At 39.3% G+C, this 15,227-nt stretch overlaps 1 protein-coding gene across 1 annotated transcript in view; it reads left to right on the forward strand.

The window, feature by feature from the left end:
- Positions 1-15,227, forward strand: part of c2cd3 (C2 domain containing 3 centriole elongation regulator) — a 165,753-nt gene that overhangs the window by 102,066 nt on the left and 48,460 nt on the right. Inside the window, exons 25-27 of the mRNA XM_059963936.1 lie at positions 11,037-11,175; positions 12,862-12,926; positions 14,293-14,495. Of these exons, the coding sequence (XP_059819919.1) occupies positions 11,037-11,175; positions 12,862-12,926; positions 14,293-14,495 (407 nt within the window). The remainder of the gene's footprint in view (positions 1-11,036; positions 11,176-12,861; positions 12,927-14,292; positions 14,496-15,227) is intronic.

A 15,227-nucleotide genomic window follows, 5' to 3' on the forward strand; every position in this document is an offset into this window, starting at 1 on the left:
GAAAAATTAAAGAAATCGTGCACTGGCGGGTGTATTGGCAGTGGTGACGTATATTAATAGCAACAAAAAACACGTTTTATTTAGATTGTACAAGATCACCATAATCTTCAAATTTAGAATTACATTTCAAAAACTAACAAACTAACATAAAATACATTTTAATTAAATACTCATCATTTATTTTCCAAAGCCACAGGGAGCCGCAGCACAGAGGTGAAAGAGCTACATGCGGTTCCCGAGCCGCGGGTTGCCGACCCCTGACCTAGAGTATGAGTGTTGACTATTTTTATGTGCTTCATCCAAATAGGAGCACTTTATGAAGAGCCAAATAAGGTAGCTCACTCAGGCCACAACATCAAAATTTCTTACTGGTAATTAAAACATCTGAATTATAGTTGACAGAATTACCCACAGACACCTTTAAGCTCTTATTATTTAAGTTTGTTTCAGGAATGTTGTCTCCTAATATTTGGTGTTTCATTTTATTTCTGTAATATGTCATCAAAAAGAAATTGAGAACAAGAGCCAAGGTTTAATTCATCTGTTGAACTTAACCATAGCTTCATTCAACCCAGGAACATCTGGACAGCAAAGATGCATGCATCACAATGTTCTTTAATGACTACAGCTCAGTGTTCAATATTATTATCCCCTTAAAACTAATCAACAAGCTTCAAGACCTTGGCCTCAATATCTCATTGTGCAATTGGATCCTCGATTTCCTCACGTGCAGACCCCAGTGAGTTTAGGTTGGCAACAAAATATCCTCCACAATCTCCATCGGCACAGGTACACCACAGACTGTGTGCTTAGCCCCTTGCTCTACTCGCTTTACACTTATGACTGTGGCTAAGCACAACTCCAATGCTATTATTTAAGTTTGTCGATGTCACCACTACTGAATCAACAGTGGTAACAAATCAGCATATTGGAGAGAGATTGAAAATCTGGCCAAGTGGTACCACAACGGCAACCTCCCACTCAATGACAGCATAGGACATAGAACATTACAGGCCCTTCAGCCCACAATGTTGTGCCGACCATATAACCTACTCTAAAAATTACCTAGAATTTCCCTAGCACATTGCCCTCTATTTTTCTAAGCTCCGTGTACCTGTCTAAGAGGCTCTTAAAAGACCCTATTGTATCTGCAAATCAAGATAAAAGAGCTGATTGTTAACCAGGAGGAGGAAACCGGAGGTCCATGAGCCAGTCCTCATTGGGGTATCAGAGCTGGATAACATCATCAACTTTAGATTCCTCAGTGAAATCATTTCAGAGGATATGTCCTGGGCCCAGCACATAGGTGTAATTGCGAAGGAAGCACAACAGTGCCTCTACTTCCGTAGAAGTTTGCGAAGATTTGGCATAACATCTGTAACATGGTCTGACTTCTGTAGTTGGTGTGGTGAAGAGTTTACTGACTTGCTGTATCATAGCCTGGTATGAAAACACCAATGCCTTTGAACGGAAAATCCTACAAAAGTTAGTGGATATACCCAAGTCCATCACGTGTAAAACCCTCCCAACTATTGAGCACGCTGTCGCAGGAACTCAGGATCCATCATCAGGGACCCCCATATCTAGGTCTTGCTTTCATTTCACTGCTGCCTGCCATCAATCAGGAAGAAGGTACAGGAGCCTCAAGTTCCATATTAAAATGTTCAGGAACACTTATTACCACCCAACCATCAGGCTCCAGAACCAGTCTTCACAAAAAATTATTCTGCTCTGGTTAGAACAGGTTAACATCTTGGTTTTGTACTGTAGTGGCAATATATTTCTGTTGGCAGCTGAATTTAATGAGAAGGTTCCACAGTCCTTCTTGACTGATGGAGTCAATAAGCTTTCAGAAAGATCAAGGAGGGCTCAGTTTAGCTCAATGAAGATAATGTCCCTTGTGCCTCTGCATATACAAAATCCACACCATGATTTAATAAGCATTTTCCGGCTAGTGGCATGTCTTTGTGGTGGACCATGGTGTTAACTTTCCTTGTGGCAGACATCAACTAGATCTCTTTGTTACTACAGTCATACCAAAGTATAGGTATGTATCTTCAGCAAACAGGCTGCAGCAGTTCCAATAGACAGCCCATCCATCAGTTTCAAGGTAATAGAGTTGTACAGTGAAGAAACTGACTCTTTAACACCCCACTACTACCCATGTCTATTCCAACCATCAAAGAACTTTCTATACTAATCCCATTTATCAGTACTTAGTCTCTAACCCTCATTATCACCCACATCTATTTAATGTCAAAAACAAAACTGCAGCGGTGTTGATCAATTCCAAAAGAAATGCCAGAATGGGTGAGAAAAACTGTACAATTCTAATCTAAAGTTGAATTTTGCCTCTTAAATGCTCATGTTCCCACAGTATAAAAGGATTGGCTTCACAAAGCACAAGATTGTGCTACAAAGTACATTTGTATTCTGCTTTTGTACCCAAGCATAAAAGCAGATTGAGATCTTTGCCAAAAATACCAGCCCACTGTTAGCTATTATAGATTAGTCCAGGATCATCAGTAAACTTTGCCAAAGTGACAAAGCCAAATCTGAATTAAACTCTGGAGTTGACATGGTGCGCAGCAGCACTCTGCATTCTATGAACAGAGTTAGCAGAAATTGATTAACATTATAATAGTTATAATTATGAGTTACATAGTTATAATTAACATTCTAATAGAGTTTATAATTGAAAGCAGTGTACAAAAATCATTTAATTTGTGTTAGATTTATTTTAGTCAGCATATTAATGGGAAACTAGCTTTGGAAATGCTGAAATCATTTTCTTAATTATTTTTGAAACAATAGACCGCAGAGCAGTACAACACAATACATGATCTTCAGCGCACGATGTTGTACTTGTCTTTTAACCTACTCCAAAACCCTTCCCTTCCACAATATTTTAAAGTAGTTGAGTTATGAAAAGGGCAGAATTATCTAGTTGAGAATTTCAGAAATAAAGCATCAGTTTGAGTTAGTGGGAGGCAATTTCTAACTATTCTTTAACAATAAGGTTGGTGTACTGAGTGGAAATAGAGAAAGGGAAGGAGGAGGTAAGGAGATATGGTGAGAGAGGGAAATTGGAAAGGGGGAATGGTGAAAGGGGACAATTACTGGAAGGATATTACATGCCCATTATCTCCCTTTGGTGCTCCCCCCCCCCTTCCCTTTATTAGATGGTCTTCTACCCTCTCATCACATTCCCCCTTCTCCAGCCCTTTATCTCCTTCACTAATAAATTTCCCAGCCCTTTACTTCACCCCTTTCCCTCTCTCAGTTTCATCTATCACCTATGACCTTGTACTTCTTCCTCCTCTCCCCCCACTTTCTTGCTCTGACTTTTCATCATCTTTTCCAGTCATGGTGAAGGGTGTTGACCTGAAATGTCAACTGTTTACTCTTTTCCACAGATGCTGCATAGCCTGCTGAGTTTCTCCAGCATTTTGTGTAAGATGGAGAAGATATTGATCACCATGGTTTTCAAATGATATCCTGTTTGATAAACTCTATTAAATGTAACAGAAGATGAATTAATCCAGGCTTTAAGAAGACTTTTGATAACTTCTTATTAAATCAATGAATATTGCAGTCTTGACAGCAAAAGATTCCACCTAACAGTGATAGAGCGGAGAGTAGGGATAAAAGATCATTATTCTAAATAACTGAAATGGAAAATGTAGATGGATCAGTGGATGTAAATATAGTCCAAATTATTTCTGGCCTGTGTTTCCCACATCAGTTATAAGAATGTGGTCAATGGTCCTGTATCTTTAGAGGAACACCTAACTTAAAAGTGGCATTTGCTTATCCACAAATTGCTGAATTCCTCCAGCATTATGTGTGTGTGTTGCTTTGGATTTCCAGCATTTGCAAATTATCTTGTGTTTGATCTACTCACCCACTTTAATTCATAACAAATAAACAATGCATACATGTACCTATAGTTCTAAAGTTAGCCGAACTGACTGCCATTCGTCTTTCTGTAAGGCAGCTGTCCTAGCAAAATGTAATGGAAATGCAAGATATTAATTGATTTCTGTATGTTTCATTTATTTCTCACAAATCCATTGCATATTTCAATAATGGGTTCCTTCACATCTCCCTGTTTCTAATTTTTAATGGTGATTCATAGTGTGGGTGCAGTTATGTCACTTGTTACAGAGTAATTCAACTTTTCATTCTGGTGTCTTCTCCCTTCCTGTCCAGTCCTGATGAAGGGACTTGGTCCTTAACGTCACTTCCATAGATGCTACGTATTTGCTGAGTTCTTCCAGCATTTTGTGAATGTTGCTCTGGGTTTCGAGCATCTACAGGGTTTCTTGTGTTTTTAACTTTTGAAGGTCCTCTGTTTCATCAGAGATTTGAGATTGTTGCTGATTTGTCTATAGCTGTGAACTTTATCAAGTTATGAAGTTGAGGCTAAAATGTTGCCCTGAAAAAGAAACCCTTTGGTTTTAGTATTAGAATCAGGTTTATTATCATCGGCTTATGTTGTGAAATTTAACTTCCCTTGCAAGATTTTTTAAAAATTTAAACGGGAGTTTAAAAACTAACATTGCAGCTTTAATAACATCAGTAGCTTGTTTACATGGTTTGATGTACATTTGGTGAGGTTGCTTTATCACATATCACATTGCAATTTAATGGTGTTCAGTCATCATCAAAGACTTTCAAATAGTTGCTCAGTTTTTAATACTCAGAGCAAAATCACAAAGTACTTGTCAGGCCATATCTGTGGGAAGTGAAATAAGAGTTAATGTGTCAGATCAAACACAAAACGATCTAACAACGTGGCTTGTCCTGCTGAAAATTTTCAACATACTTTATGATTTAGAGGGAAAAAAGGATAGAGAATGGTGAGGGGGGGCATTACCTTCCAGGTGAGGCAGCATTTCACCTGTGGGTCTTTTGGGGTCATATACTCTGTTCAGTGCTCCCTGTGTGGCCTCCTGTATATCAGTGAGACCTGACATAGATTGGGAGACTGCTTAGTCGAGCACCTATGCTCTATCCACCAGAAGAAGGGGGACCTCTCAATCACCACCCATTTTAATTCCATTTTCCATTCCCATTCTGATATGTCAATCTATGGCCTTCTCTACTGTCGCAATGGGGTCACACTCAGGTTGGAGGAAACCCTTGTATTCCATCTGGGTGGCCTCCAACCTGATGGCATGAACATTGATTTTTCGAGCTTCCAGTAATGCACCCCCAGCCCCCTCATCATTCCCCATCTCCTATTCCCTCTCTCACCTCATCTCCTCGCCTTCCCATTTGCCTCCTTCTGGTGCTTCTCCCTGCTTTTCTTTCTTCCATGACCTTCTGCCCTCTCCTATTAGATTCTCCCTTCTCCAGTCCTGTATCCCTTTCACCAATCAGCTTCCCAGCTCTTTATTTCACCCCTCCCCCTCCTGGTCTCACTTATCACCTTGTGTTTCTCCCTTCCCTGCCCACCCCTTTTAAATATACTCCTCATCTTTTTTTCTCCAGTCCTAAACATCAACTGTACTCTTTTCCATTAATGTTGCCTTGCCTGCTGAGTTCCTCCAGTATTTTGTGTGTGTTGCCTGCATTTGATTATGAATTTATTTTGGTTCAGTACAACATTGTGGGCTGATGGGCCGTTTCTGTGCTGTACCATTCCATGTTCTATCTTGAAACATGAGAATCTAATTGGAATAAAGGAGGAAAGGGGCCTTTTAAGTACAAATACATAAATAATGAAAGGTAGCATCTCAGGCTACCGAAGTCACACAAAAGGTGGGGAAAGTATTGGCTTATCTCTAGAGGGATGAAATTAAAAATAGGCAAGTTATACAAGTAGATGATAGGTGTATTATGAATGTAAGGAAGGACAAGCCAATGATTAGGTACAGATGCAGACAGTGTAAAGCATTAAATTGTACCACAGTGGCAAAATTCAAAAGGGTGAAGGGTGCAGGACTGGAAGTGCTGTATTTAAGTACACATAGTATTCAGAATGAGGTGGATGAACTTGTGGCACAATTAGATATTGGTCAGTATGACATTGTGGGCATCACTGAGTCGTGGCTGAAAGAAAGTCAGATTTGGGAGCTTAATATCAAATGATATACTTTGTAACAAAACGACAGGAATGCATAGGTGGTGGTGTGGCTCTATTGGTAAGAGATGGAATTACATCTTTAGAAAGAGGTGACATAGGGTCAGAGAATGCTGAATCTTTGTAGGTGAAGTTAAGAAATTGCAAGGGTAAAAAAAAATTATGGGAATCTTATCTAAGCCTCCAAATGGTAACTAGAATGTGGGGTTGAGATTGCAAAGGGAGCTGGAAAAGACATGTAATTAGGGTAATGTCACAATTGTAATGGGGGACTTCAGCAAGCAAGGGGATTCGGAAAATCAGGTTGGTTTCAGATTGTAAGAGAGGGAATTTGTTGAATGTCTACAGGATAGTTTTTAGAGCAGCTTGTGCTTGATCCTACTTGGGGAAAGGCTATCTTAGATGGGGTGTTGTGTAATAATCTAGATTTTGTTAGGGAGCTTAAGGTAAAGGAACCCTTAGGAGGCAGTGATAATAACATGATTGAATTTTTACTGCAATTTTAGAGGGAGAAGCATAAGTCAGATCTATCAGCATCGCAATGGCGTAAAGGGAATTACAGAGGCATAGAGAGGAGCTCGCCCAGGTGGATTGGAGGGTAATACTGGCAGGGATGACAGCAGAGCAGAGATGGCTGAAGTTTCTGGGAATAGTTCACAAGGCACAAGATAGGTATGTCCCATGAAAGAAATAGTTTTCAAATGGCAGAGGTAGGCAACCATGGCTGACAAGGGAAGTTAAGGACTGCTAAAAACCAAGGAATGGGGATATAATGCAGTAAAACTGAGGGGAAGTTGGATGATTAGGAAGTTTTTAAAATCCAACAAAAAGCAACTAAAAGCCACAAGAAGGGAAAAGATGAAATATGAAGGCAAACTAGGCAATAATATAAAACAGGATATTGCAAGTTTTTTCTTTTATATAGAGAGCAAAAAGGAGGTGAGAGTTGATATTAGACCACTGGAAAATTATGCTGGTGAACTTATGAACTTATGAACTTAATAAGTACTTTGCATTGATCTTCACTGTGGAAGACACTAGCAGTGTGCCAGTGCTTCAAAAATGTTAGGGAGCAGCAGTGAGTGCCATTGCCATTACAAAGGAAAAAGTGCAAGGCAAACTCCAAAAGTCTTAAGGTGGATAAGTCACCTGGACCAGATGGACTACATTCCAGAGTTCTGAAAGAGGTTGCTGAAGAGATAGCAGATGCATTGAGTTCAACTTGAAATTTGATAGGGAGAAAGTAAAGTCTGATGTAGCAGTATTTCAGTGGAGTGCAGAGGTGTGAGAGAGAAGTTGGCCAAAGTAAATTGGAAGGCGCTGCTGGTAGGAATGTCAGCAGAGCAGCAATGGTGTGCGTTTCTGGGAAAAATTAGGAAGTGCAGGACATATGTATTCCAAAAATGAAGAAATACTCAAATCGTAAAATAATACAGCCATGGCTGACTAGGGAAGTCAAAGCTATTGTAAAAGCAAAAGTAAGGGCAAACAACAAAGCAAAAATAAGTGGGAAGATAGAGGATTGGGAAGTTTTTAAAAACCTACAGAGAGCAATTAAAAAATTTGTTAGAAGGGAAAAGATGAAATATGAAAGCAAGCTAGCAAATAATATCAAAGTGGATAGTAAAAGCTTTTTCAATTATGTTAAAAATAAAAGAGAAATTAGAGTGGATATAGGACCACTAGAAAATGAGGCAGGAGAAATAATAATGGGGGACAAAGAGATAGCTGATGATCTAAATGAGTATTTTGCATCCGTCTTCACTGTGGAAGACACTAGCAGCATGCCTGATGTTGTAGTGTGTAAAGGAAGAGAAGTGGGTGCAGTTATTATTACAAGAGAGAAGGTGCTCAAAAAACTGAAAAACTTAAAGGTACATAAGACACCCGGACCAGATGAACTGCACCCTAGGGTTCCGAAAGAGGTAGCATTAGAGATTGTGGTGGCATTAGAAATGATCTTTCAAAAATCATTGGACTCTGGCATGTTGCCAGAGGACTGGAAAATTGCAAATGTCACCCCACTCTTTAAGAAAGGAGGAAGGCAGCAGAAAGGAAATTATAGACCAGTTAGCCTGACCTCAGTGGTTGGAAAGATGTTAGAGTCAGTTGTTAAGGATGAGGTGATGGAGTACTTGGTGACATAGGACAAGGTAATATAAAGTCAGAATGGTTTCCTTCAGGGAAAATCCTGCCTGTCAAACCTGTTGGAATTCTTTGAGGAGATTGCAAGTATGATAGATAAAGGAGATGCAGTGGATGTTATATATTTGGACTTTCAGAAGGCCTTTGACAAGGTACTACACATGAGACTGCTTACCAAGTTAAGAGCCCATGGTATTACAGGAAAGTTACTAACATGGTTAAAGCATTGGCTGATTGATCTGAGACAGCAAGTGGGAATATAAGGATCTTTCTGGTTGGCTGCCAGTGACTAGTGGTGACCTGCAGGGGTCAGTGTCGGGACCACTTCTTTTTGTGCTGTATATAAATGATTTAAATTATGGAATAGATAAATGGCTTTGTTGCCAAGTTTGCAGATGGTACAAAGATTGGTGGAGGGGCAGGTAGTGTTGAAGAAACAGGTAGGATTCAGAAGGACTTGGATAGATGAGGAGAATGGGCAAGAAATGACAAATAAAATACAATGTTGGAAAATGCATGGTCATGCACTTTGGTAGTAGAAATAAATGTGCGGACTATTTTCTAAACAGGGAGAATATCCAAAAATCTGAGATGCAAAGGGACTTGGAAGTCTTTGTGGAGAAAGGTTAACTTGCAGGTCAAGTCAGTGGTGAGGAAAGCAAATGCCACGTTAGCACTCATTTCATGAGGTCTAGAATATAAGAGCAAGGATGTGATGCTGAGGCTTTATAAGGCACTGGTGAGGTCTCACCTTGAGTATTATGAACAGTTTTGGGCCCCTCATCTTAGAAAGGATGTGCTGGCATTGGAGAGGGTCCAGAGGAGGTTCACCAGGATGATCCCAGGGATGAAAGGGTTATCATATGAGGAATGTTTGGTGACTGTGGGTCTGTACTTGCTGGAATTCAGAAGGGGAGGAGGGATCTCATTGAAATCTTTTGATAATTGAAAGGGCTAGACAGAGTAGATGTGGAAAGGACGTTTCCCGTGGTGGGAGAGTCTAGGACAAGAAGGCATAGCCTCAGGATAGACGGGGTGCCCTTTCAAAACAGATGCGGAGAAATTTCTTTAGGCAGAGGGTGGATAATTTGTGGAATTTATTGCCACATGCAGCTATGGAGCCCAGGTGCTTGGGTGTACTTAAGGCAGGGATTGATAAGTTCTTGATTAGACATAGCATGAAAGGTTATTGGGAGAAGACCGGGAACTGGGGTTGAGGAGGAGAAAAAAAATGGTCAGCCATGATTGAATGGTGGAGCAGACTCAATGGGCCATATTGCTTAATTCTGCTCCTACATCTTATGGTCATTGGATGTGTTCTTTCAAGAATGGTTCCAGAGGACTGGTAAATTGAAAATGTCACTCCACTCTTTAAGAAGGGAGGAAGCCAAAAGAAAGGAATTTATAGGCCAGATAGCCTAACTTCAGTGGTTGGGAAAGTGTTGGAGTCCATTATTAAGAATGAGGTTATTAAGGTTTTGGGGTGCTTGGAGACTAATGATAAAATAAGTCAAAGTCAGCATGGTTTCTGTAAAGGGAAATCTTGCTTGTCAGATCTGTTATAATACTTAAATGAAGTAACAAGCAGAGTGGATAAAGGCAGAGGCAGTGGGTGTCATCTACTTGGATTTTCAGAAGGCATTTGATAAGGTGCCACACATGAGGCAGCTTAACAAGATAAAATCCCCTGGCATTACAGGAAAGATACTGCCCTGTTTAGAGGACGGGTGGACAGGCAGGAGGCAGTGGGTGGAAATAAAGGGGGTCTTTTCTGGATGGCTGCCAGTAGTTAGTGGTGTTCCTCAGGGTGAGCCTTTTGAACAGAGGTAAGGAGGAATTTTTTTTTTAGCCAGAGAGTAGTGAATCTGTAGAATGCTTTGCCACAGACTGCAGTGGAGGCCAAGACAGTGGCTATATTTTAAGTGAAAATTGATCGTTTCCTGATTGGTCAAGCTATCAAAGGTTATGGCAAGAAGGCATGTGTATGGGGTTGAATGGGATCTGGGATCAGCCATGATGGAATGGTTGAGCAGACTCGATGGGCTGAATAGCCTCATTCTGCTCCTATGTCTTATGGTTTTACAGTGAAGGTTTGATTCAACTGCACCTGGAGTACAGTGCACAATTCTGTTCATGTTTTTAAGGATACGTTATGTACTTTTCAAAGAGGAGGGAGGGATGTTTGAGGGATTGTCAAATGGATTGCCTTTGTAGAGTTGTAATAGAAATATAGAGCAAATTTTGAGCATTCCTCAACAAGAAAACAAATATAAAATCCACAATAAACTTGTTAACACAGCGAATAGCGATAACATGGAACTTGTTTTCAAATAGAATGATTGAAGCAAATAATTTGGAAACATTTGGAAAGGCTGAATAGGAAAACATAACAAAACAAAACATAATATAACATGAAGCTGGATTAGAAAGAATCTGAAGATGTTTAAGTGAAACATAAGTACTAATGCAAGAATAGTTTGAAAAGATGGCCTGATACTATGCTCTATATATTTTTTCAACACAATACTCTAGACAATCTATGAAAAATTGTTTCAACTAAAATAGCTGCAGACCAATTTTGCCAGATTTTGGTTAGTCTTGTGGAGAAATATCTAATTCTGTATTTTTTTCTTATACTGAATTTATGCAATGTGGGCACTCTGAACTTTGGCTGATCTTCCTGTGCTGTCAAAAATAAGAACAAATTAAATTGGTTGTATATTGATTAGTGTTTGATTCTTAAAGGCATAATGTATTTTTTAGGTTTATTTTATACTTACTATCTTATAATTACATTTTAAAGGATGTCCTTTGACAGAACAAACTGGAGTTAAGCCAAGTTCCTATGTGTCATATTCTACGTCAACCAATCCCACTCCTATAAGAACTCCTCTGTTAGAAAATTCGTATTGTCCTATCTGGGAACACCAGCAGCAAACAAGGTAAGTGTTTACTGAAATTTTATAGCATAACTACGGAGCTTCCTTAGCTAATACAGTCAGCATCAGTTGGTGTGAATGATTACTAAACCGCAGAACCCTAAAAAAGAAAATTGATGAAGCCTGGTTTCCTTCCCAACTATCCACTCATACCTGGGATCAGTTTACTGTGTTTCTCTTTGCACTTGCACAATGTTACCTTTGAAATCCCATGAGCATCTGTCCAGTTTTATTTCTTGTCACCATGCAAACTCTCAGTGTAGGGCTGCTGCAGATTGTGTAGCTGCCTCAGTTCCAGCAAGCCAGGCTTAGTGCTGACCTCTGGTGCTCTCTATGTGGAGATTGTATTCTCTCCTCAGACTACCTACACTCCAGTTTCCTTCCACATCCCAAAGGCTTGTTGGCAGTGAGGTTTATTGAAAGCGCCTCTGTCTGGTGTAGGCTGTTTGAAGGGAAGATAGGGGGAATGAGCATAAGAGAAAAGTAAGTGTAGGAATAGGATTGCTCTGAGAGCCAGCAAAAAACTTGATTGGGCTGTGCTGGAAATACTGTACACTGCAAGTTCCACATTCCTGCTGGTTCTAGCTGTTCACTATCACATTCTACCACAGGAGGTTGGGCAAGATATTTGAGAAAGACGGGTTTTCAGTCCTTGCCTTCAAATTCTTGTGCTAGCCATTCAGTTGTTCATTCCTTGGTTACTCTTTCAAATTTGAATTTTTATTTACGCCCCAGATTGCCTTTCTGTTTCTCTTTAAGTTATAGAGGACTCAGAACAGTTTCACAATGATGTTGCCTGGAGTGGTTTGCTGCAGTTATAATGCAAGATTGGATAGACTGAAAACAAAAATTGCTAAGGGGGGACCTCATAGCAGATTATAGTGACAATCTTTTACCCATGGTAGAGGAGTCCAATACAAGAGGTTATGGGATTCAGGTAAGAGGGGAAAGACTTAATGTGGATCTGAGAGGCAAATTTGGAACACAGTGGGTACTAGAGTAAGCTGCCAGGGGAAGTATCAGAGGTGGTTACAATTATAACATTTAAAAGACATTTGGGCAGGTACAAAGATCGGATGGTTTGGAATGATATGTGACAAACCTAGGTAAATGCAGCTAAATTAGATAGGCTGTAAAGGAAAGAGGTTAAGGAGCCTGAAAACTACACTCAATGTTTTAAGAACGACATCTTCCCCTCCACCATCAGACTTTTTAACTATCGATGAGCCCATGAACACTACCTCGCTGTTCATCTTTTGCACAATTTATTTATTTTTATGTCTTGCACTGTACTGATGCCGCAAAACAACAAACTTAATGATGTATTTCAGTGATAATAAATTGATTCTAATTCTAATCTAAGTCAGTTTGAATGAATTGGGCTTTTTGTGGAGGTAGCGCTCCTCAAAAGACATTTGATTTTGCTTTGGAGAAAAAAACACTGTTTATACTATCTCAAGCTATAGATAATATTCCATCAGGAGTGCTCCATTCAATGTGAAAAACCACATTATTTTGTTACATTCTTGTCTTCTTGAGCCAAGGGAAGCTATATAAATTAAGATTCAAGCCCTCAAACAGAATCTAGACGAGTCCTTATAGATAATGTGTGTGCAGTTTAGAAAATGAATATATCTAACTGAAGATAAAGTTTGTTTTTTACCGTGGATTTTGTTTGTCTTATTTCAGGCTGCCCAAAGAGTTATTATTGGATCCACAGCAAACACTAGTTTTCAAAGTATGGCATAAAGCAGGTAAATACTAAATATAGTTCTGCATTATTTATTTGATTCTGTTATTGGACCAGCTGTTCCTGAATATATTTCAAAAGAGAACATTTGCTGAAACTGATTACTGATGGTATGTTATAGAATAGAAATTAAGCTAAAGTGAATAAATAAGTTAATAGTAGTCTTCAGTTATTGAGGTATTTAACCAAATAGGTTGAAGTTTAGTCATTGTAGGATGGTTTTGAGTTTGAAGAATGAAAGACGAATAGTGAATTCTGTTGGTGTATTCAATCTGTGAACACTAGTGAAAATAAAAAGGTAATCACATAACAAAGTCATAGAGTTAGACATATGGAAACACACCTGTTGGATCAACTCATCCAATTCAAATATTTTGCCTACCAAGGTAGTCCCATTTGCCTGCATTGGTCCCTCTAAACCCCTCCTGTCCATATGCTTATACAAATATTTTTAAAATGTTGTTATTGTACCTGCCTCAATCACTTTCCCTGGCAGCTTATTCTATGTACGGATCGCCTTTTGTATAAAGATGTTGCCCTCAATTCCCTTTCTATGTCCTTCATCTCCCAGCTTAAACTATGTCCTCTGGTTTTTTAGTTCCCCTTCCCTGGGTATAGACTAATGTGCATTCACTCTATCTATTCTCCTCATGACTTTACACACCTCTATACGATCACCGCTCAGTCTGCTAGATTCCAAGGAATGAAGTCCTAGTCTTCCAAACCTCTCCCTATTACTCAGTCCCTTACATCCTAGCAGCATCCTTGTAAATCTCCTCTGCTCTCTTTGTGATGTCCTTCCAATAAAAAGGAGGATCAAAACTTTATATAATACTCCAGGTGTAGTCACACAACCATCTGGTATGACTGCAACATGACATCCCATCTTCCAAACTCAGTGCCCTGACTGATGAAGGCCAGCATGCCAAACACCTTTGCCATCCTGTCTACTTTCAGTGAACCATATTCTTGTACTTCATAGGTCCCTTTGTTCCAGAACACTCTCCAGGATGTTACCATTCACTGTGAAAGTCCTACCTGGATTTGATTTTCTGAAATGAAGCACTTCGTGTTTATCCAAATGAATCTCCATTTGCCATTCCTCAGCCCACTTACTCAGTTGATCAAGATCCTCCTGAAATTTTTGATAACCTTCATAGTATTTGATGGAAAAAAAAGTCACTGGTTGAGTGACATTCAAGTTGATGAACTCAGACTTGAACCATAGCAATCAATGGTAAAGTTTCTTTGTAAGTTCAGATCTGTTAAGATCTATTTAGATTTGTTATATTTTACATACTCAGAAAACCTCTTTCATGGTACTATCACATTTATCAAACGCGTAAAAATGTTTTTTTTCTGTGTCCTAGATATTGACCGAGTTATAGGATTTGCATCTGTGGATCTTTCTCCTTTATTATCTGGATTTATGTCTATTTGTGGCTGGTATAATATCACTGACTTTAGTGGCCAGTGCCAAGGACAACTTAAGGTGGCAGTTACTCCAATGGAGAATATCTGTCAGCTGAGAGAAAAGCGATGGACCCTGGCACGAAAACAGCCAGCAAGTGTTGTAAGTTATTTTTAATAACAGAGTAAAATGTACTGCTTTGACACTAAAGCTATAAAGGGATATGACTAAACAGAAAGGTTTCATCAGTCTGTTTGTGTGAATTCGATTTTGTGAAGTTCTCAATGCTGTTGTGTTTCCCAGCCTTTTTTAGCCTAAGCACCTTCATACTTGCCAACACCCCTGTTAGGCTCGATATACTTTCTAGCGCCACCATAGTGTAAAAACATGTCTACCATATATTAACAATAGTAAATGATTCTGCTTTAAATTTTTATTTGTCTTTCAACCTAGCTTACACAGTACCAGTGTGCTGTACAGCAGCTGCAATATCACTATGATCCTTGAACTTGATGGTTTTCAGCAAGAGTTGAAATATCTGGTTCAAGTTGTGACAGCAAAAACCTTAAGTCCCTAGGTGTAACAATGTCAAAGCAGTTTCTGTTTGTTGTGAGTATGTGGTTCACTGCACTGAAACCTTTTTCAACAAGGTAGGAGGATGGAAATGCAATGAAGATCAGTTTGGATCTTTCTTACTTACTTTATTGTCACCAAACAATTGATACTAGAACGTACAATCATCACAGTGATATTTGATTCTGTGCTTTGCGCTTCCTGAAGTACAAATCGAATTAAATATAATAAAAAATTAAATTATAAATCATAATTAGAAAATAGAAAAGGGAAAGTAAGGTAGCGCAAGTCAGGTCCGGATATTTGGAAGGTACGGCCCAG

This window comes from Hypanus sabinus, chromosome 3 (genome assembly GCF_030144855.1).
Source record: "Hypanus sabinus isolate sHypSab1 chromosome 3, sHypSab1.hap1, whole genome shotgun sequence".
Classification (NCBI taxonomy): domain Eukaryota; kingdom Metazoa; phylum Chordata; class Chondrichthyes; order Myliobatiformes; family Dasyatidae; genus Hypanus; species Hypanus sabinus.